This window comes from Bufo gargarizans, chromosome 1, assembly GCF_014858855.1.
Source record: "Bufo gargarizans isolate SCDJY-AF-19 chromosome 1, ASM1485885v1, whole genome shotgun sequence".
Taxonomy (NCBI): domain Eukaryota; kingdom Metazoa; phylum Chordata; class Amphibia; order Anura; family Bufonidae; genus Bufo; species Bufo gargarizans.
In genome coordinates, this window is record NC_058080.1 from 384080695 (window position 1) to 384105538 (window position 24844).

Here is a 24844-nt window from a genome sequence, read left to right on the forward strand (position 1 = left end):
AGAAAGGGTGGGGAAGACAGGACGATTCAGTCAACCAGGGCTTCGACAAGGGGTATGTAGCTAAATACAGCGATAGACCCCCCTCCCAGTTCACAAGAGTGTCCTCTTGGTCTCCTTTGGGTCAGTGTATGTCTATTTACCTTTTATACATTTCTATGCACAGTATACTTTATTTTATTTACATGCAAGCCTATGGGTGATGTATGCCATCTTATTACAGTATCTAGGTTGGATGGCTGTGTGGACTAGGTTGGATGGCTGGGATGGGCTGTAATAGGACAGTCAGTGGAGGTTCAAGCGAAGTGCGCCGGCCGGCGCATGTGCACTTCGCTATACGAGGCCGCTGCCAGTAGTCCGCACGGGCGCATCAGGCTATACCTAGTGCACGCGCGCTGGATCTGGATGAAGTTCAGCATTGTTGGAATTGTTGCTCTACATAAAGATGGTCTAGGCTATAAGAAGATTGCCAACACTCTGAAACTGAGCTGCAGGACCAAGACCATACAAGGGTTTAACAAGACAGGTTCCACCGTATACTGTATATACATTGGCATATTTCAGAGCATTTGATCTAGGTATACGTCAGAAAATCCTCCTAACATATACTTCTGACACAAGGTTTGTATGCCATCTGAACAGGGCCTAACATTGCACTGCAATGTTAGCAAACAAGGTTGGGCGGGGGGGGGAATAGGCATATGGGTCAAGAAAATGAGATGTATCACCATAAATGTGGCCTTGCAATGAGGGGTTCCTCTATATTTGCTCTTGATTATATCCTGTAAAGTTATTACATTATGATGCCCATCCCTCTCCAACTAAAGTCCACTTACTGACTACTGTTAACTGGAGATGGTTGGTAATTTTGCATATCATGCAGATATTTAAAAGAGTGATTCTCATATGTATAGCATATATTATCCAGTGAACTTTGATTACCACCCTTTTTGTTTCATGCTAGTTTTCATAAATGCTCTCCTCTTTATTTAACTGGAGACCAGAGGGGCAGTTGCATCAATATATTATTTCAGATATTTGGCTTTTTATGTTTTGCTAGGTCCTGGTCTACAACACATAATTACACGTACAGTAGTTTTTGGAGACATGTTATTATTATTATTGTAGATTGTAGGCCCTCGAGGGCAGGGTTTTCTTTCCATTTCTACCAGTCCATCATTCATTAGGGCACACATAAGATGACATTATACTGTAGTAGAAGAAAATGTAGTGGATGCAGCTTTACATACAATATGTAATAAGGTTGTCCTCCTTGTCTGTAAACCTTCTAGGCTAGGACTACACAAAGACTTTGGATGCCACACACAATGACCAAAGATCACAGTATAGCACTGCTAGCATAGTAAGTAATGAAGCTGAATGGAGTCGCACTGCCACCTACAAGCTGCTATGACAGCTGGATTTCTTCTTGCCAGTCTCAATGCCAAGGTCGCCGAGTAGCAGTAGCCTTTTGCATTCAGAAGCAGCAAAGAGATTCAAATACTAACTCTATCTTGGTCTTGACAAGTTTGAAGCAAATCTAAGAGGGTCATGTGAGCCCTCAGAATTTTTCACTAGCTAAAGTTATTTAATATTTGGCTGTGTACACATCATACTATATGAACATATTAAGCAAACAAGCTAGTAAAGTTCCTGATGCATGCGGCGAACTTAGCCATAGGTGCCCATTCACCAAATAAGTCAAGAAAGTGTCTGTTTGGCCTAAGTCAAGGTGGCATGTACACTGGTCTATGATAACCAGAAATGCTGATGTTAAATATTGTTGAGCAAGTGGTGTTAAAAAAGTTGCAAACACGTAAGGATATAAAATTCCAAGCACACCTGTTCTTTTTAAATTTTATTATATTTAAGAAATATTTGAACACTGTTAGAGTCAGCATCAGCTATACCTTAAACCAATAGGGACATGTTAATTACCAATAATACGTTAAATACTTGAGGTTTTGAGGTAAATTATGTTGAGGCTCTGACAATACAGTAGATAAAGCAAAAAAAGAAAAAAAAATCAGTTCATTGAATGACAATACAAGGCTTTATTTAAGAGACCATCGCTCATGGCACTTTACTTCACCGTCCTTATGCTCTCTTTTTCTTTACATATCCATTTGACATGTATTGCCTGTATAAAATAGGAGAAAGCAGCATGTTAGTATGTATGTAAAAGATTTATAGAAGTGTAAACATATTATTCCAGTCACCATAAATTTATTAGATGGAGCCAGAGATGTGGAGACATCTTTTTCATTGCATACCTACCTTCCTTTCTGACAGATCTGACCATGTATAGTACATATCTGCTCAGGATATTACTTGCTTTAAATAATAATGATGAGAAATAACCTGTCTGGTTTTTAGGCAGTAAACATAGGACATTGCACTTCTGGCAAGCAAGGGGCCCCTAATACAGGTTTCATGAGTCTACGCCTTCTGAGCAATATTACCCTATACTATATTACTTTTCTTAATAAAATAATATTCTTCAGCTCAATATACTTTTCTTTACAAGGGTTAAAGAAAATTGTACAACACAGTATATTTAAGTATATCATATCGTTTTACAGTCTGTTTTATTGGTTTACACAACAGATATAGCCCTCACTGAAAACAAATGAATATTCACAGGGCAGTTCAAATGCACATCAGCACATACAAAAATTTAGGCAAAATCATTGCATCTACAATAAAAAAACAAAAAAGATTTTATACTTCTACTCTCTAGGCAAAAAAAAAACAAAAAAAAAAAAAACGAAATACACAAAATTGCTAAATTTGAATGTACTTGAAAATTTCTCCACAGATGCACAGAATTTGTTTCATGTACTTTACATCGACACACATCTTCCAAAACCATTCTTCATATGCTTGTATCTTGTGTTCGTGGCAGTGCAAAATAAATCCGTTGGTAGAGTACCAACAATCAGGAAAATGTCATGACTGATGGTTTTTCCTGAGAGCTGACCAATTTCTAACCTATGGACACTAGCAATATTAAAGGGTATGGCCGTCACTATCTGATGGGGGGTTGGACACCCCACAACCCTTGGGAATACTCGATTCTCCTCATTCCTGCTGGTCTGGGATCTTTATTAGTTTGAGGTGTCTGGTGTTTGGATTGGTTTTGGACAAGATAATTTAGCACTCAGATACCAATAAAACGCAACTTTAAAAAAAAAAAAATATCACAGCCCAGGAACATAGGGGGAGTATTACCAAAACGGGTGCATAGGTTCCCCTAGGAACCAATCCGATTGATCCTTTTATTTTCCAAAGGAGTTCTGAAAAATGAAAGATGGAATCTGATTGCTTGCCATGGGCAACTAAGCCTGTTTCCCTTTTGACCAGTTTTGATAAATCTCCCCCCTTATGTCCAAACTCCTCTTATGCGTCTCATACCGTACTCTTTTACAGTCTCCACTCCCAGCAGGCAGCAGGTTAACAAGTCAGAGAAGTGCAGGTATGAGTTATCATGTGTTCTTGCATAAAATGCTTTGAGACATTTGAAAGGTTTCTCGTGGCTGTGTTTGTCGCTCCTACTGATTCTTATAGGGAACAAGTTCAACAACCACCCCTTTTATCCACAGTTTGGATTGTGAGATCCATTAAGCTTGTTCATTTTTTTAATAGATTGTTGCTCCGCAGGGGTCCACAAGTTAACATACCGTACTTGTGTGTATTACGATATAAATGTACAAGATTCCTTTATACATTTTCTTGGAACTCCTCTATGAACTCACAGCGCAATCGTAGGGGATAAAAATAGGGATAATGTATCTGATATTATGTTCACATATTTCAGACTGAACCTCTGTCTTCAATTGGAAGACCTGTAAATATTTTATCGAGAGAGTCACAAACTTGAATAGAAGCAGTATTATCAAAGACATCATTGTTTTGTGGTTTCTGTCTATTCCGATTTTCCATCTTGGAAGAAAAAAAGTGTTTTTTCACCAATAACAATCTTGTAAGTCTGTTAACATATTTAACAGTGTTATACAAACCAAAGTGATAAGTAGGTGCAAACCATAGTATGTTTTTAGCACTGATTTTGGTGTACTCCTTTCCCACCTTGAAAACTATTCTACAATAATGGTTTGATAACCTGAAAGGTTTCTCTTATTTCACAGTGGTTTTTTTTTTTGTAGCAATATTAGAAGCCCCCAAAGAAGAAATGGTCTTCTTTAATTGTGTATCAAAATGTTGGAACTCTTCAGATGGAACAAGTTCATGGAAACATTGTAAAAATTTTTTTTAATTGTTGTATCATTCAGGAGCTGGCCCAAGTCCGAGCATCTACAAGAGGTGAGCTGATGAACTAGTCTGTTGTTTGTATTTATCTAGGATGCCTGGGGTCTGTATTCATTTAAGGCCTCATGCACACAACAGTATTTTTTTACTGTCCGCAAAACGGTGTTCTGTTGTTCCGTGATAAGTGTCCGTTTTTTCTTCTGTGTGTCTTCCTTGATTTTTGGAGGATCACCAGACCAGAAAAGTGAAAAAAAATGTCAAGTTTGCCTTGAAAATGATAGGAAAAAAACGGACACGGATCACGGACACGGATGACAATCTTGTGTGCCTCAGTGTTTTTTTTGTGACTTGAATGGGTTCGCGAACCGTTGTCCGTCAAAAAAATAGGACAGGTCCTATTTTTTTGACGGACAGGAAACACGGATAACGGACATGGATGACAAACGGTGCATTTCCCGAGTTTTCAACGGACCCATTGAAAGTCAATGGGTCCGCAGAAAACCACGGAAAATGGAACAACGGACACGGATGCACACAACGGTCGTGTGCATGAGGCCTAAGGGTCTTCTCTGTGGTCTGTATTTGTCTATGGGGGGTCTTCTCTGTGGTCTGTCTTTCTTTACGGGATTTGTACTACTTTAGAGAATCTGGTGTCTATATTTATCTAGAGAGTCAGGTCTGGATTTGTTTGCTCAGGAGACTATATTAGTTAAGGGGGTCTGGTCAAGGGCTTGTATTCATTTTGGGATTAAATGAAGGGTGAACAATGTCGTATAGTTTGTAGATCAAATTTTATTGGTTGGGGTTGTGTCTTATATAAATGGGTGAGGCATAAGAGAAAAAGACACTTGACACATTCATATGTTCCTTTTCAAGATCTTCTTTATGCCTTTTTTCAAAAGGTGGCAAGTATGATTAATCCGGATATTAAATGGGTATTTCCATGTTGTAAGGTTTTAGTATATTGCTAGCATATTCCATAACACGATGATCAGTGAGGGTCTGACTCCTAATATGCAGGAGAATGAAGGAAATAAGATTCATGTGAATGAGGTTGTGTTGTGGTTCCATTTGCAGCAGGTAGAGAGTGCTGTCATGCAGAAAAGATCAGTGAAGGTTAAAGAGGACCATTCACCACTCCTGACATGCCTATTTTAATAGCTTCATGCATTCTCCATCTAATAACACTTCTGGAGCATCTATTCTTAGGGCTCTATGTTGCGCCATTCCTTCATTATTTCTACTAGAAGTTTTAAATGATTTGCTATTAGCCTTCAGTAAGGGTACCAAGGGGAGGTAATCAGTTGGTTACTATCCAATCAGTGCTGCCATTTTCATAAAAAGCTATAATAAAAAAAATTACTTTTTAATAAGAATTAGCGGTTTTCCCCAAATCAAACCTAAAAGAAGGGAAAAAAAATCTCTCAAAGAATATTAATAAAAAGTCCTAAGTGTCAAGTAAAATTCATTGCAAAAATATTTTGATAGTCAAACAAATAAAAAAAGTTCGGGTTACTAAACCACCACGTGCACAAAATCACAAAAAATTGCCTGGACATTCAGGACTTTTTTAGGCCTGGTCATGAAAGGGTTAATAATACTATGTGGCACTAATGGAGGAACTAATAATACTGGGTGGAGGGGGAGCTCTAATTTGGTATTTATCATCCTAGTGGCACTGTGCGGGGATTTGATGTCCAGGGGGCAATATGGAGGACATTATGTGTACAGATGGCACTGCCGGGTTTTGGATTAAAAAAAAAAAAGGCAATGGAATTCATCAGTTTTTAATGGCCGTTAAAAACATGCAAAACGACCATTACAAATGGACAGAAAATGACTGCAAAAAGGCCATGAAAAACTGACAATGTGTATGTTTTTCATGGCCATTTTTTCTGTTGTGTGAATGTAGTCTAAGGCCCCTTTTACATAGGTGAGTATTCCGCGCGGGTGCAATGCGTGAGGTGAACGCATTGCACCTGCACTGAATCCGGACCCATTCATTTCTATGGGGCTGTGCACATGAGCTGTGATTTTCATGCATCACTTGTGTGTTGCGTGAAAATCGCAGCATGCTCTATATTCTGCGTTTTTCACTCAATGCAGGCCCCACAGAAGTGAATGGGGCCGCGTGAAAATCGCAAGCATCCGCAAGCAAGTGCGGATGCGGTGCGATTTTCACGCACAGTTGCTAGGTGATGATCGGGATGGGGACCCGATCATTATTATTTCCCCTTATAACATGGTTATAAGGGAAAATAATAGCATTCTGAATACAGAATGCAAAGTAAAATAGTGATGGAGGGGTTAAAAATAAAAAAAATTAACTCACCGAGTCCACTTGATTGCGTAGTTGCGGATCTCTGTCTTCTTCTGTAATGTTCAGCTGCCGGCTAAGGACCTGTGGTGACGTCACATCACATGATCCAATCACATGGTTCCTCACCATGGTGATGAACCATGTGATTGGACCATAGTGACGTCACCACAGGTCTTTTGCCAGGTCCTGCAGATAGAACAGAGACCGGCAGCTATGGAGCAGGTAAGTTAAAAATTTTTTTTTTTTAACCCCTACAGCCCTATTGTACTAACTATATTCAGAATGCTATTACTTTCCCTTATAACCATGTTATAAGGGAAAATAATAAAATCTACACAACACCGAACCCAAACCTGAACTTCATGCCGATTTTTCTCACGCGGGTGCAAAATGCATTAAAACGTTTGGCACTCACGCTTGCGCATTTTACCGCAACGCACCCGCATCTTATCGGGTCCTCACACGCCACGCTCGTGTGAAAGAGGCCTAAGTAGTACTGCGGCCCCTCCATTTTAAGAATTGGTGGGTATCTTTTTTCAACCGTACTAACAATGTAACTATGCAGATTTTCATCTATGCAATGTCCGCAGAAGGAGCACTTGTGTGCTACAAGAAAACCACTGGTAATTAAAGACACCCGGTCTAAACTGATTACTGTGATAAATACAACTTCCATCTTGCATTCCCACTTATCGCATCAAGTTGATCGCATCAGGACACTGACACTGCTGTTTCTTAGGAAAGAGGTGACAATTCCATACAATATTTATACAGCCATTTGTGGGACAATACTGGGAACAATTTATCTAGTTACAGTCTAGAGAACATATGGCTACGCTGTCCCTTACTCTGGAAAAAAAAAACATTCATAGGTTCATTTGCTTGTGAGACTGAGATGCTAATGGCTAGAATCTGTGTCTAGAAATATGGAATATGTTGATGTTATATTATGACAGTAAATACGTAATAACAACCAAACTATGACCTCATGCACATGACCGTGTCCGTATGTCAGTCTGCAAACAGTGGATCCGTAAAATACAGACACCTTCTGTGAGAACTGTTACTGCAGAAAGAGGCGCTAAAATAATAACTTTATTGATACATAGAAGATAAAAAATAATAAACGGGGTGCTACATATTAACATCACTAATTGTGTACATGCAATAGATGGTGAGGTCAACTACTACTGAACACATAGAGGACTTGCACTAAATAGGTCATATGTGTCAGATGGCCGTGGTAACCCCGGAAAGGTAGGGAGACTCCATTTGGACAATTCACTAGACTCCTCCAGACGAAACAAGAGAACAATAGTCACTGATGGTTATCACACCCATTATAATATAAAACACCTGTTGGATTTGTCCGTGCTGACTGTGACAAGGGGGGCTGGGGGTACTGGAGGGTAATTAGTTAATACTGAGAGCTAGTCAATAGCTTACTCGGTCTTTTAGAAAATTGCCTCCAAAAATTAACACACATATAGGGCAAACTGGGACCTTGGTTACGATACCTAGTGTCCTAATTATTGTAAAACCCCTGTACTGCCTCCTAACAAAATAAATAATAACCTCAGCTAGCTAAGGACCCCACATCAGCGTCCGGCTCGACACAAGGGTGACTCATCAGGAGCTTACTAGGCATGTGGTGGTGAGCTGAGAAGACGCCGCCATATTGAATGTATCTGGCAGCACGTCCAACACTTGGGTGTCCATAATGCCGCCGCCCGACTCGCTGAGATTTAAAGAGGGAAGACCCCCCCTTAGGACGTGTATGCCGGTCCGGAGAGGGGAGGGCAGGGCAAGCCAGCAGGTTACCTCCCACATCCCAGTCGGCTCCACACGATGAGTCACCAAGCTCCACAAAATAACGTAAAGAATAGGGGACACAAAAGGCAGGACCAACTGTAGAAAAAAACAGGTATAATAGTGAATGGAACGGGATACAGTGATGGCTAGATACACGCCTCGGAAGACACATTACCTAACATAATGATCGCAGGTGCCCAATGGGCAAGCCTCAGACGAAAAAAAATCTAAAGCTGGTATCCTCATATATTGACACCCACTAAAACTGGAAGCATGTGTGCCGACTGTATGTGTAAACAGATCGGCATCATTATTATTGTCAGCAAAAGACCCCAATTCTGGGGCACCATCCTCGCAACTGCCAGATAACATAAAAGCCGATCAATCACTGATCATTATAGAGGTATCGGCTTTAAAGCAGAAATACTTGACAGTTAACACACGCAGATATACAGTGCGCATTCTGATAGTAGCGTCAATGCTGAATATTAATTGCGGTCATAGAATACCATCCTCATCTCCAGAATCATGATGGCTGTAGTGATATTGTTATGAGCCCCAGAAAATATACAATGGGGATAGCCATTCAGATGATACTGGCCATCCGGGTGATGGCTGTGGTGGAAATAGTTGTAAGCCTCTAAAATAATAAAATGGGGACATATATATGTGATGAACAGAGCCACACTGGACGCAACTGGACCCAAGGATGGTATATTTGTATTTTTTACACACCCCTAACGATTGTTCTGTGCATGCGGATTAATCAATAAAGCAAGCATACGAGATGTAATCATTCAGTCCTTGGGGGCGTACTGTCCTCAGCCGGAAGGTCCATTGTGCTTCCTTTTTAAAGACCCTTTGGTCCAAATTGCCCCCTCTAGGGGATGGTCTTAGAACCTCTATGCCTTGAAATAGAATTGACCGTGCATCGTCCTAATGAAGGGAGTTAATATGACGTGCGATGGGAGTATCCGCTTTTTTGTGGACATCGTTTAGATGTTCTGCTAGCCTACGTCGAAACTCTCGGATCGTCTTGCCCACATATTGAAGGCCACATGAATATGTGGCCAAGTAGACAAGACCCCAAGATTTGCAGTTAATGAAACTTCTGATTTTATATGATTTCGAAGTGGTAGTACTGACAAAATTGCTTCCTTGTTGGATCAAACCACAGGCCACGCAACTGCCATATCGGAATGTCCCCATCATGGGGTTCACCAACCAAGTGGTAGGATGAGGTGTCTGAAAAAAGCTATGAACCAACCGGTCCTTTAAATTCCGACCCCTGCGGTATGTAATCCCGGGGGCATCGGCCACCAGATGGCCAACGTCCGAATCCATATGTAGAATGCCCCAATTCTTGGATAGGATGTTGTGTACTGCATCGTTTGCAGCATCAAAAGTTGCTATCAACCATACTTGTTCATTCTTCTGCTCTCTAATTCTTGGGTTGAGCAGTAATTTGCATGTACATGACAGGGAGTACTGATATGCCGAGGTTAGTATCCTTTGAGGGTAACCCCGTCGTAAAAACCTTTTTTCTAAATCAATAGACTTCAATTGGAAGTCAGAGATGGAGGAACAGTTACGACGGAAACGAATGTACTGTCCTTTAGGTATCCCCTTCTTTAGGGGAAATGGGTGGCAACTCTCCCAGTGCAGAAAGCTATTGGTTGCCGTGCTTGTCCGAAAAAGGCTTGGTGGATGTTACCATTACTAGGCTTTATTTTTGGACCTAACAATAGTCCCCTTCAATGCTGCCCTGCCTGGCTGTTCCTTCAAACATTCATTGCACATTTATTGTAGTGGTGGGCAGGGCAACACTGAAGGGGACGCAGCACTCTCATGAGTGCTGCGGTTCTTCAAATGACTGATCAGGGGTGTGACAAGAGACGGACCGTAACCGATCTGATACTGATGACCTATCCTGAGGATAGGTCATCAATATCATGAAAGCTGACACCCATTTAGGCTATGATACTCCGAAGCGACTGGCACTATAAAAATGTACAGCCATGCTCCAACATGAAACACCTTGAGTCTGCTTGCTCCATCTAAGGGGGCAGGGCAATAAGAAGATCAAATCACATGATGGAATGTCATGTGACATCATTGATTTGTCCTCTCTATACTGTCAAGTGACCACAGGCCTTAGGGGGCAAGAGGAGCCCTAACTGAACAAAACTTATCATAAGTACCGTAAGTAGTTTGTATTATTAAGTAGTTATATTCATGGCTATACATTTCTATATGACTGCACAACCTCTTTAGGATACCTTGCATAGTGTAGGTATGTTTTATAATTTTTATTAGGGTGGTAAGGACCATCAAATTCAGAATATGCCTTTACATTATTTGTTATGATGCAGTTGTGCTCGGATCGGCTCATGCTGAGGATACCCTACCTAAGCCTACCCTCCCCTGCCTACTAGAAGCAGCAGAGTTGTGCCGGAACTGCTTATAGAAGGGTAGCCTAAAGGGGGCTACCCCAATGATGAGCCCTGAAAGAAGGGAGGGCTCCTGGGTGGGTTGAAAGTGTTCAAACCGACAAGTGAGGGCAGGAGGGCCAGGTTTAAATAGTGAACGCTCCGCCTCCCCCTCACACAAATCCGGCACTCTCAATTGCCTACCACTTGTGCTCGGATCGGCTCATGCTGAGAGGATACCCTACCTAAGCCTACCCTCCCCTGCCTACTAGAAGCTTTTTTTGTCAGGGACAAATCTGTATTTCTCTCCCAATGAAGGGAAAGAAAGAATAGAAGAAAAGCGCACAATAGGGTAATATTGTTAAAACAACAGATAAAAACAGTAGTAGTGGGAATTATCCACACTCACCTTGTAGGGTTGTGCTTAGGTAGGCACAACTCTACTGTAGATTTAGTAGTGATATAGTCTTTTAGCCCGGATTGCAGCCGCAGATTTGTAAGTTCCTTTTGGTGAGGTGTCCAATCCCCCAAAAAGAATGTTATGGTAAAAGTGGAGAAAGAGAAAAGTTTCTGTCTCGGCGCAAAATCACAGGTGAAGATGTTCTTTTGTTGGTTTTACTAGAAACAACGCGTTTCGGGGATTAAAAGTTCCCCTTCATCAGGTTTCAGTGTGATACAATAAATAAAACAATCCAGGTTTAGACAAAAACCTCACATCCAGGTTTAGACAAAAAGGGTACCCAAATAACATCATCATGGGCGCCATGGATAGAGCGAAAACACTGACACAGTCAGAATGTCTGGCTCCAACGAAGAAAAGAGGGGGAAAAAAAGATCTAGAGTCCTACTGCTACAATTTTGTGACAACCTATAACCAGAAACATACTGCCATAAAGGCAACTTTGGGAAAATATTGGTACATCTTGAAAAGAGACCCGATACTAAGTCAGATTATCCCAGACACTCCACGCTTCACATACAGACGAGCAAAAACCCTAAAAAATCTCCTGGCACCCAGCAAAATTAAACCAGCCTCACATCCAAATAACGACCAGGATATGGATATTAGATCCTCGAAAGGTAGCTTCAAATGCGGTCACCGGAGATGCTTATGCTGTAAAAATATCTTCCAAAGAACATCTTTCCATAGCTATACCACTGGAGAGTCCTTTCTAATACAACACCATCTAACTTGCAACTCCAGCTATGTAATTTATGTCCTTGAGTGCCCTTGCCATCTACAATATGTGGGCCGTACCATACAAACACTACGGAACCGCTTCAATAAACATCGTTCAAACATTAAGAAAAAATTTATGAAACACAGCGTGTCTAGACACGCGGCCGAACATCACCATAGTAACAGTGATGGGTTTACAGTGACACCCATTGAATTTATCCCAATCCACCTCCAGAAAGATGTCCAATATCTTAGACGTCGCGAAATGTACTGGATATTTAAACTTAACAGCCTTAATCCGTATGGGCTCAATGAGGCGTTTGAAATTAATTTATAAAATACATACAACACAAAAGAAATGTATCATCATCCATACACCAGTTGACTAATACACTGACAGCCCTATCAATATAAGGCCATCTAAAACCGTTCATATAATGATATGGATAAGGCTTGCTCAAAAATAGGATGCAAAAAATGCATTCCCTATTTTAAAAAAATTTCCTTTCTATTTATTCAGCTATCAATCCATTCATTTATATGCATTCCTTTAGGTTTTTCCTTCCCTATTGAGTAGGATTCGATTACTACAAACTAATTTTATTCAAGAATTTTTTAATCGAACATTTGATTTCCTTGTATTAGAGAAAGTGTGTTTTTCCTCATCATTTTTTATTATTTTATTCATATATATGCATTATTATATGGGCTGTATAAATCTATTAGAGCTGCAAATGAACAGTGATTACTATCACTGTGAGAAATAGAGGATCGATAAATGAATCATATTATAAAGAGCGATCATGTGACATCGGACGTCACTATACACCATGACCGCCCCCTAACAATCAATGCGGAAGCGCAATATACCTGCCAGACATCGGGCACTGTGATCCTCTCTCCCTAGCGACGAGAGACGGAGAGCACTAGAGGCTGCTTTCACTTCCTGCTTCCTATGTCACGTGACAGCTTGTACTTGCGATCACGTGACAGGGAGCTGTTTCCCATTAATAAACAAACCAAGAACTATGTTATCTTACTAAAAACACCAGCGACTAGAACTCTAACCCTCTATGAACAACCATACTCACATAATGTTGCTTGTTTGCAAAGTAATTGGTGCTGCACATGAGATGACACCTGGAGGTGGCCCCTCCCACTAGGGGGCGTCACCCAGGTGCGTCTTTTTGGCGTTTTTTTTTATGTATTATATCTATAAATATGTACCCTTTGTTTTATTTATTGTATCACACTGAAACCTGATGAAGGGGAACTTTTAATCCCCGAAACGCGTTGTTTCTATTAAAACCAACAAAAGAACATCTTCACCTGTGATTTTGCGCCGAGACAGAAACTTTTCTCTTTCTCCACTTCTGCCTACTAGAAGCAGCAGAGTTGTGCCGGAACTGCTTATAGAAGGGTAGCCTAAAGGGGCCAAAAAGAACCATGCGTAGGAGTGTTGAAAAGCTTTAATAACCGAAATTACAACACCAACACTTGAAAAGCCAGTGACATTTCGTTATGCGGATCCGGGATATACCGCATGTAACATGCGGAACTCCAGCGACCCAACTGTTTAATAATATGTGCCGGCACCTTATGCAGGGACGCCGCGGCTGCCGCGCCAATGCGTAAGGAATGTCCTGTGATTGAGAGGGGATCGACCCCTGACCCTGCCAGCAGCACCCGCACGTATTTAAGAAAGACCGCGATGGTTAGCCGGGTATTGCCTAGTGCGAGTAGGGGAGAAGATGTCGGCTCGGATTCAATGCTGAGGAGCCAAGCATCAAAGGCACGTACCGGACACCACCTATTGGCCGTGGGGAAGTATCTGACCTCCACCGACTCCCCGGGCCGCGCCGTTTTGGTTGAGGCCAAGGTGAGCACATAGATGGACCCGCGCCGGACGAGCTGACCTTTCTGCAAGCACCCGGCCAGCGTGTTGGCGCCCATTAGCTCACCTGGCCTGAGGAACCCATAGAAGGCCAGATACAATGCTGTTACTACCAGCGCGCTAACCTGTGGGCCGAATGGTTCGCCCTGCAGTTTGTCTGTCACCAACCTGAACAAGCGGCCGGTAAAGGGCTGACGCACCTGTCGTTTTGCGACAGACGTCTTGCGCAAACCCTTCAATGCCGCTTTGATAGGGTGGGCAGAGAAAAGTGACGGTAGTTCCGGATATAGGCTGTACCGGTGGTGCTGAATACCTGCCAGGTATAATTTAACCGTACTATAGGATAAGTGTAATTGAGAGTGGCAAAACCCAACAAAACCCAGTAGGTGAGTGATAGGTCCCAGGCCTGCGGCCGGGTAGGTATTTTCATATTTCTGGAACAGGCGTCACGCTGTCTTATATGCCCGCAGGGTATTGTGGGACAAGGATTTAGCCATCAGTGTCTTAGCTACGGTGAGATGCGAGACTAATCCAAGCGCAGCTGGGCCTGGTGCGGAATTGGTGTCGGCGAGAGATCTGCCCCTGGACAAACCTGAAAGAAAAGTGGAAAATTAAGGCGGGATAAGGCGTCTGCAGCGACATTGCGTTCTCCACTGATGTGCCTGCATACGAAACGAAAATTGTGCGTCAGAGACAACCAGACGAACCTCCTCACGAATGACATGACCAGTTTGGAACTAGACCTGCCCTTCATGACGATGTCCACAACTGCCGTTTTGTCCGTGAGAAATAGTACCGTGCAGTTCCTCCACTGCTCACCCCACGCCACTGCTGCCCCCACTAAGGGATATACCTCAAACAAGGCGGAACACGAAGAGAAACCTGGAATGGATGCGACCTCCGGTGGCCAAGGACCAGCGAACCAGTGGTAGCCGTACAGCGCGGCAAAGCCAACTGACGATGAGGCATCAGTGTGGACCACTGGAGACTGGTTCGAGACTACCGGAATGAAGAGCGACACGCCATTCCAGTGTCTCAAAAACCTGTCCCACATCATCAGGTCGGCCATGGCCTCTGGACCTAACCGTACCATCTCGTTCTGTGCGCGGGCCTGTGGGAGCAGCGCCAAAAGCCTAGAGATGAAGGACCTGCCTTGGGGAATGATGCGCATGGCAAAATTGAGCATGCCTAACAGGGATTGCAGGTCCGCTCTGGAAGCTACTCTCACTTGAGCCCACCTATGCACGGCCTGCCTGATTCTATCTAATTTATCAGGTGGGAGACTCGCCTGCATGCGCACCGAGTCTAAACGTATCCCTAAAAACGTGATGGTGGTGTCGGGGCCTTCTACTTTGTGAGAAGCTATTGGCACATTGAGGTCAGAAAATACTGTCTGCAAGCGCTGTAGGTCCTGAGGCTGCCGTGTCGGGGGCTCGACCAGAAGGAAGTCGTCCAGTTAATGCGTGACATGGCTGACCCTGAAGACGTCTGATAAGACCCAATGCAACGCGCTAGCCAACTGATCAAAGAGCCATGGACTTGACTTGGACCCGAAGGTCAGTTTGCTGGCAAAGTAGTACAGCCCTTGCCACTTTATCCCATGCCACTGCCAGAGTTCCGGATGGATGGGGAGCAGTTTAAAGGCGTCTGTGATATCCGCCTTGGATAACCAGGCCCCTCTCCCGAACTTGAGTATGACCTCAATCGCCTCATCAATAGAGGCGTACCTCATGGAGAATTCTTCCGAGGGGATCAAAGAATTCAGACTGGGGACTGCTAAGGAATGTGGGGCTGACAAATCGTACACCAATCTTTTTTTATTGGAAAATTTTCCTGTCACCACCCCAACCGGGTTGACCCTCCAGCACTCAAACGGAGGCTGCCGCACTGGGCCGATCACATAAGCCTTATCCAGCTCGATTTGGATTAATTGGGTGACCGTCTCGGGATCTCTGATAGCCAACGCCAAGTTCCCGCACTCATGCGGGGCTTGCGGAAGAGCCACTAAGCCTGTGTGGAAGCCGTACCGCAGACCGTTGAGCACGTATAGTACCCAATCTGAATCTGGATGACCAGCTAAGAAACAGGCGAGGAGATCCACGTTAACCACGCTTAGTCATGCGTGATTCCCCCCTTTTTGCGTGCAAGCGACGCGGGGGTGAGCCCTGAAACACTGGGTACATAAGTGCAACAACCTGCATTGATTGTAGTGGCATATGGCATAATTAAAATTATTGCATAAAGGTGACTTACCGAGGTATTTCACCGGGCGCCCCAACTTGTCATTGGACGCGGAAGCCCTGCCCGCCGGCTGGATGGGGAGAACGCCTGACACGGTAGGCGCAGCTGTGCTACCGCTCTCTGAGCACCATCCGGCCGTGTGGGCGTAGGAACCGCAACCAGCGCAAGCCGGGGCCTTGAGGCCCGCAAAGTGGCGGCAAAATAACTCGGTATCCATCCGAGACCAGTCTACGACATGTTTGCACTGAGCGAGTGTGGCCGCCGCCTTTGCCGAGAAGGAGCGGTGGTACTCATAGAAGGCCTCCATACTTGTACCCTAGGTCGACGACCTTGAATAAATACAGGTCCAGCTCCTCCCTCCTAAGGGGGCTAGCAGAGCACACCACGTCTCGGTAAAGGCTGAATGCCAGCACAAACTCGGGAACATTGAGTTTCCTGTTGAGCCGTGCGTCCCTAGACTTGAGCACAACAGAGACCTCTCCGCAGGATATGGTCTTGTTGTCCGGGGCTTCGTGTGCTGGCACGAGCAGGGACGCCAAATTAATGTCTTTTCCTTCCAGAATATCCTGCCGGATATTGGGAGGAACAAAATGGGAAGGAGCTATGGTTATGGAAAAGCTGGACCCACCCGGCGCTGCGGATGCTGATGAGCTGGCGACAGACCCTGTCTGCAACACTGTGTTGAACGCTGCAGGCTGGCCCTCGACAGTCTCCAGCCTAGCCTGCATGTCTGACACCGCTGTACCCATGGTGTTGACCGCAGCATGCAGCTCCATTAGGGAAGTCAGAATGGCACTCAGGGACCCCTCATCTCGGCTAGGAGCCGCTGGTTGTGAAGTCAGAAGGTGGTGAAGTTCCGCCTTCCTCGCGGCGGCCGGGAACTGTATCCCCCTTCTTGATAATTCTGCCGTCAGCCTAGGGACGGTCCACAACCTTATCGGCAACTCCGCTGATCTCACGGACTGCTGCTCCCCGCTGTCCCGAGACGATAAGGACCCCTCCGGAAGTAACTCCTGCGACATCTCCCTACTAAAAGAAATTCAAACTCAAGTAACCACATCAATGCTAATCGTTATCTACTGGCCGGACCAGACCGGCTCTGCCCGGGGGGGGGGACCTAGTGTCTGTGGCCAAGGGCCGACGGCGCCCACGATCGTGACCAGAAGCGCTGCTAGGTCTGCCGCCTGGTCGGGCAGGGATTCTGAAGTCCGTAGTCAAATGAGCAGGTCCGAGTATCGTAGTCTTTGTGACCGTAGCCGGGATGCGCGACTCCGCTGTTAACTGCCCGGCTGTATATATATTTTTGGCGTGACTGGGACCCGCTGGGAGACTGGGGCCTGACCGGGCCTAGCCTGTGACCGTGAAGTTGCATTCCCCGGCTGTGTCTGGGCTGCATGTGTGGCCGTGCCGCCACCTCCCGCAGCTATCCCCACCCGGTGCCTGTGGTCAACGGGAGTGCGGCCGAGTCCGTGGATGTGACCGCCTCGCACCTGCAGCCCCGAGGGGACCCTGCATCGTAAGTAGCGGTACCGTAATCCCTCCTACCGCCGTGGTAGTATGGCTTAAGAGTATGTCGTCGTGAGGTTACTGCGTGCCGTAGTGGCCGGCCTAAATAATGAGTCTGTAGTCGCAACGGATTTGTGCCTGCAGTCGTGGCAGGACTTTATAACGTGTCTGTAGTCGTGACAGACTGATGCCTGCAGTCGTGGCAGGGCTTTATAACGTGTCTGTAGTCGTGACAGACTGATGCCTGCAGTCGTGGCAGGGCTTTAGAGCGGGTCTGTAGACGTGACAGACTGTTGCCTGCAGTCGTGGCAGGGCTTTATAAGGAGTCTGTAGTCGTGACAGACCTGGCAAAGCAACATTCCTCTTTGTACAAAAATATTATTATTATTTTTTTCCTCCCCCCCACCAAAGGTCACGACTGTAGGCGCCACCCTGTAATAGATGCGCCAGCGGCCTGGACCTAGTAGTCCACCATCCCCCGACCCCCAAGCCTAAGCAGGAGAAAAGAGGGGTTCAGCCCGTGCATGCACCACCCCTAACTCACCTGGCGGCCATGACAGCCACAAACCCCCACAGTGTCGTAAATTTTGCCAACCACCTGTGGACCTGGGTAAACAAGGACAGACATATGAGTGAGTGCATGCCGGCTGGGTGACCCTTCACTCATGCCGCCGCTCCCTAGCTAACCACCGGACTATGGCGACTGCGCTTTAACCAACCCCCTGCCGCACCGTGCGGCCTTACGGGCGGCCCGGCTGCGTGCGCAAGTGCAGTGGCCAGCCCCCCCTCCTTGAAACCCTCTATGTCTTTGCTCTTCAATACATATTCCAAATATATTAAACACACACTTTTTTTTTTTTTTTTTCCCTTTTCTCTTTTCCCCTGCCTTGTACCTAGCCACTGCCTGAGCAAGGGATGCCTGTACCTGGACTGCAGTACCAGTATGGGCCTGTAGGTGTCGCCCACTAACAAGCCAGGAGCTGCTGGAGCGCAGCAAGACAGTGAGCTGCGCTGTGGAGCCAACGGCCGGCGTGATCCGACGCTGCTGCGCCACAGGTGAGGGGTGCCCGCCTGGGGGACACTGTATGTGGGAGCGGGGGTGCTTGGCGCCGGGCCTGGCGCGGATCGGGGTGCCTGTATGGGGGTGCCTAGAGCGGGAGTGTGTAGTAACCACGAGTACACACATAGAGAAAACCGGAGATGTCACTGGGGGTGCCGGCAGCGATCGGGAGCGCGGGTAGTCGCCAGCGCGGCTGGGGACCGGCGGCACGCTCGGCAGCCCCACATGTTAATACATCGCAAGATGGGTGTGCGGCCACCCTGCCTACCTAATCACCGTAGCGACGAGCCCGACGCAACCGATCACCCGATCCTCCAGTGACGCACACACTTCTCTGGCACCAACCCACAAGCCGATTTGAAAGTGTTCAAACCGACAAGTGGGGGCAGGAGGGCCAGGTTTAAATAGTGAACGCCCCGCCTCCCCCTCACACAAATCCGGCACTCTCAATTGCCTACCACTTATCGTGCGATAAATAGCATACATATTTGGCGATTTGTTTTTTATGGCCATTTTTCACATGTACATACGTTGGTGTTCTAGGGATAGCAAAAACAGGATAATATATTGTTGCAAATATATTTGTATGTAATACTTGATAAGATGTTTCCCATATTTAAATTGTTTGTATACTGTATATTGCTTGCTATATGGTTATTAGAGATGAACGAATTTCATATTTTGAAATTCGTTCACGCTTCGTTTACTGTAAAAGGTGAATTGCGTTATGGATTCCGTTACCACTGACCATAACGCAATTCTGCGACGGAATGCTTAACGGAATGCTTTTAGAGGCATTCCGTTAAGCATTCCGTCATAAAATTGAGTTATGGTCAGTGGTAACAGAATCTATAATGCAATTCACCTTTTACCATCAAACTAAGCATCAACGAATTTCATAACCTGAAATTCACTCATCTCTAATGGTTATATTTGTGACTGGTTATATTATCATATTGCCATATTTGTGACTATTTGATCATTGGAATTAATAAGATTTATAACTGCAAAATATGACTCAAGGGACAAGTATGGACAAGAATGTCCAAGACTGGAGACGGCCTCAAAAGGAGTCTGTTCCATAGGCTATAAATCAGCAAGTGACATATGTACTGGACTTATGTGGCACACTTGTCTATTTTTGAAAGTCATTTGGAAATTAGTGGAGAGTTCACAATGCAAGCATAGCCTCCACACTATTAACTTCTATGGAAGTGCTGGAAATAGCTAAGCCAGCCCTCTTTATTTTTCAACACTCCCATAGAAATAAATGAAAGGCGGCCATGCATGCGCAGTGAGCTCCATTCTACAGATAAGTACAGATCCCAGAGGTGGGACCTGCGCCCATCTGACATTGTTGGCACATCCTGGAGGCGAGACAACCCCTTTAACCATACAGTGCCATGAGATATATATGTGCAGTAGCATATGGCCATGCCCACAGCAGACCCCCTGTTCGGAAAGTAGCAAGGATGGGGTAAAATTTCCACCTGTTCAGGTGCAGTGGTGTTATAAAACCTTGGGTCGGCAACTTTTTTATGCCGGAACTTTAATATTCCCGTTAGCCATGCATGTTATTATCAGAATTCACCTGCACATAAAGTACATTTATCAGAAATGTCAAAGCTGTCTACCAAAATAAAATAAAAATGTCAGACGAGATATCCTTTTATCAGCAATTACATTTATCTTCCACATGCAGTTGAAATACAGACTTCTGTAGATACTGGGAATTCGGAACTCTTGAAGTCCCTACTATATATGCAGGACATAAGAGAGAAGAAGGAACACAGCAAAAAAAAAAAAAAAAAACAGAGAGAGAAGCTTCGTTTCTCAAACTGGAGGACCAAAGAGGCCTATGCTTTACACAGATAACCTACTGATTTCAATGAAGGCACGGTAATGCTTCATATTTCGGACCCGCGCCAAACTGATATTGATGACCTATCTTGATCTCATCAATATTAAAAACCTGGAAAACCCCTTTAAAGGGATTCTGTCACCTGCTTTTAGCATTTTAAGCTGGCACCATCGCTATGTTGACTAAAGTACCTTATTTCCAGCAGTCTTCTTTTTACTTATTTTCGTTTGGTAGTTTTGATATAAAAGCGATTTTTTTCTGTTATGCTAATTAGGGCCCAAGGTGCCCAGAGGGGCGTTTTTTTCACTCTCCGGTGCCCAGTGACGCCCCCCTGCAGTGCCCAAGAACGCCTCCTGATCATCAAAACACCTCCCACAGCCCTGCAAAAGGTTCCGCCCCTCCCCACGTCATAATCTACCTTATAGAAATACCCCATCCTTCTTCCTGTCTGCGGCCAGAAAACTCGCGCAGGCGCAGTACCGCCTGCGGGCTGCGCCTGCGCGATCATCAATCTCCTGAGGGCAACAGCCTCAAAAGTCTCACTGGGCATGCGCCGAGCCCAGTGATGTGACCTGAGCGCTGTTGCCCTCAGGACGGTGATGATCGCACAGGCCGCAGGCGGTACTGCGCCTGCGCGAGTTTTCTGGCCGCAGACAGGAAGGAGGATGGGGCATTTCTATAAGGTAGATTATGACGTGGGGAGGGGGCGGAACCATTTGCCGGGCTGTGGGAGGTGTTTTGATGATCAGGAGGCTGTCTTGGGCACTGCAGGGGGGCGTCACTGGGCACCGGAGATTGAAAAAAACACCCTTCTGGGCACCTTGGACCCTAATTAGCATAACAAAAATCGCTTTTATATCAAAACTACCAAACGAAAATAAGTAAAAAGAAGACTGCTGGAAATAAGGTACTTTAGTCAACATAGCGATGGTGCCAGCTTAAAATGCTAAAAGCAGGTGACAGAATCCCTTTAACTCCAGTTTCAGTTGTAGGGAGTCATAATAAATGACCCCCAAAATGTGAGACACATACATTATCTGCTTTCATGACATGACCCACCACCCACTGGTAAAACTGTTTTGTTCTTACTTGCTATTCATGGTATCCTTGTGCCTTGGGGGTGTTTTGCTGTGATCCTTGACACCCATTTTCTGATCTTCAGAAACATCATATTCTCGGACATCATTAACTTCTTTAACCTGGCCCGTCAGCACTTTCCCAACAAACATTACAATGTACTGGGAAAAGAAAGAGAAATACGGTGGAAAAGTGGAAACCGCTGGTTAAAGACACTCACCGAAATTTCTGTAAGGCAACTTTCACATGGATCTGCAAAAACCCTCCATTACAATAATACAATCCGTCATGAACGGATCCGGTTGTATTATGTACTTCTATAGCCATGACGGATCCGTCTTGAACACCATTGAAAGTCAATGGGGGACGGATCTGTTTTCTATTGTGTCAAAGAAAACGGATCCGTCCCCATTGACTTACATTGTGTGTCAGGATCCGCACCAGATCGCGGACAGAAAAATGCTCTGTCCGCGATAGGGACGCAACCAAACAGAACGGAATGCATTTTGGTGCATTCCGTTTCGTTCAGTTTTGTCCCTATTGACAATGAATGGGGACAAAACTGAAGCGTTTTCATCCGTTATTGAGATATCAATAGCGGAATTGAAAATGCAGATGTGAAAGTATTCTAATCTGAAGCTGTTGGAAAAACATATTGGGGCCGATTTATTATTAAAAAGACACCAGTCTTTGGTACAATTTGTGCTTTGCAATACATTTATCAAGAGTTTTAGACACTTTTCTAACCTCTTTCTGTCTTGTCCAACAAAAGAGCGTGGTTTATTAGGAAGGCGGAGTGGCTTAGTGTGAAACGGGGTGGGTAATAATTTTGGCACATTTTCTGGAGTAAAACTAAGCCAACTCCTAGATTGAGAAAAGCTGCAATAGATTTATCAGTCAGCCTCAGCCACTATGATAAATCCGGTGCAGTTTTAGACTGTCTAAGTTTATACTCTTATTCGGACCCATTCATTTCAATGGAGCTGCAAAAAATGCAGACAGCACACAGTGTGCTGTCTGCATCCGCATGTCCGTTCCGTGGCCCTGCAAAAAAGTTAGAACATGTAGGACATTTCTACAAAAGTTTGAAAAAAAAAAAACCTGAAGAATGCACACTGCTGGAATACGTGTTTTGCGAATCTGCGATTTGTGGACCCCAATACGGATATGGTTGTGTGCATGAGGCCTTAGACAGTATTAGTAATCACCATGCTCACTTATCTGCTCCTCAGTGGCACAAATACCACAGTTCTGAAGCTTGGACACAAATTTGCCACACAGAAAGAAATTCTGGCGGATGGACAGAATTCTGGTGTAAATCTGGCAGATATCTACATGCACGTGAATAGTAAATTTGTCTGATGTTAAAGGGAACCTGTCACCAGGATTTTGGGTATAGAGCTGAGGACATGGGCTGCTAGATGGCCGCTAGCACATCCGCAATACCCAGTCCCCATAGCTCCGTGTGCTTTTATTGTGTAAAAAAACAAACAATTTGATACATATGCAAATGAACCTGAGATGAGTCAGAGCTTGAAAATATGACTCTTCTCTGGTCACACAAGTAAGATATGACTCTTTTATGTTAATTTGCATAAAAGGCGGGAAGTACAAAAATGCATAATACTTATTGAATTCGTCTGCAAATGAAGTTAAAAGTGTAATTTATATGTTTAGGGTAACACAATGAACATTTAGAAATGCTCAGTGAGGGTAGCATAGTAGAGGTGACAGGTTCCCTTTAAGACTGGAATTTGTATTCTTAAAACAGTGCAAAGTTCAACAGTATTAGGCCTCATGCACACGACCGCAGTCCGGGTCCGCATCCGAGCCGCAGTTTTTGCGGCTCGGGTGCGGACCCATTCACTTCAATCGGGCCGCAAAAGAGGCGGACAGCACTCCGTGTGCTGTCTGCATCCTTTGCTCCGTTCCGTGGCCCCGCAAAAAAAATAAAGCATGTCCTATTCTCGTCCGTTTTGCGGACAAGAATAGGTATTTCTACAATGGGCCGCCCGTTCCGCAAATTGCGGAAGGCACACTGACGGCTTCCGTTTTTTGAGGACCGCAAAAAATGGAACGGTTGTGTGCATGTAGCCTTAGTCAGGGGCGGACTGGGAACTTAAAGTGGAGCTGGAAAAAAAAACTAAAAGTAGCCCCATGTTTTAGGCGGGTCCAAAATGACAGAAGGTGGGGCAACAAAAGTAGGTAGGGCCAGCAATACTGTAGTGCAGGTCAAAAAACCACCCCAGCAGAACCAAATACCACAGTGTAGCACAAAATACTGTTTCAGCAGAACCGGATACCATAGTGCAGCACAACATACTGCTCCAGCAAAACCAGATACCACAGTGCAACACAAAACACTGCCACCCGTGACACAGTATGAAACTGTATAATTGTTCTGAGGATGGCAATACAGTTGAATTCAGGAGGTCACTTGCGGCCACTGGCCAGGTGCATAAGTGCCTGATGCTCCTAGCAATAATGCTGAGAGCATTAGATCTTTATATATCTGGCTGTAGGCCAAGAGGAGGGCTTGGGCAGCGCTCTGGGTATCTGCCCACCAAAACAGAAAATGACCTATTGTTTAAATCATGCTTTTATGCTAGTCATATTTGAAAGGGAACCCGTCACCGGGATTTTGTGAACAGAGCTGAGGACATGAGTTGCTAGATGGCCGCTTACACATCTACAATACCCAGTTCCCATAGCTCTGTGTGCTTTTATTGTGTTTAAAAAAACCGATTTGATACATATGCAAATTAACCGGAGATGAGTCCTGTCCCTGACTCATCTCGGGGACAGGACTCATCTCAGGTTAATTTGCATATGTATCAAATCGTTGTTTTTTTTTACACAATAAAAGCACACAGAGCTATGGGGACTGGGTATTGTGAATGTGCTAGCGGCCATCTAGCAACCCATGTCCTCAGCTGCAATGCTTAATTTCCCTGGTAGTCACACTGCAGAGGAAACACCAGACTCTTCTACAAATTATCCTAAAAAAGTACTGTCCACAGTACACAACCCTGAAAATCTATTGTAATTCATTATTCCCAGTTGTTTACAGCTCATCGTGGTTTGTATATTTTTTTCCCTAGACATATATCTTTTTTAAACCATTACGATTGGTAAAAGTACCATAATAACCAATCCAAATGAGATGGCCATGCATTTATGTGACTCTCTCCAGTGCAGTCC

General features: G+C 44.7%; 1 protein-coding gene across 3 annotated transcripts in view; it reads right to left on the reverse strand.

Moving 5' to 3' along the window:
• Nucleotides 1-1892: 1892 nt before the first annotated feature.
• CERS1 (ceramide synthase 1) overlaps nucleotides 1893-24844 on the reverse strand; it is a 113808-nt gene continuing 90856 nt past the window's right edge. For all 3 annotated transcript variants that reach the window (XM_044285486.1, XM_044285493.1, XM_044285500.1), the window contains 2 exons: nucleotides 21656-21804; nucleotides 1893-2137 (listed from right to left, as the gene is read on the reverse strand). In XM_044285486.1, coding sequence (XP_044141421.1) covers nucleotides 2095-2137; nucleotides 21656-21804 — 192 coding nt within the window. In that variant the 3' untranslated portion in view covers nucleotides 1893-2094. The remainder of the gene's footprint in view (nucleotides 2138-21655; nucleotides 21805-24844) is intronic.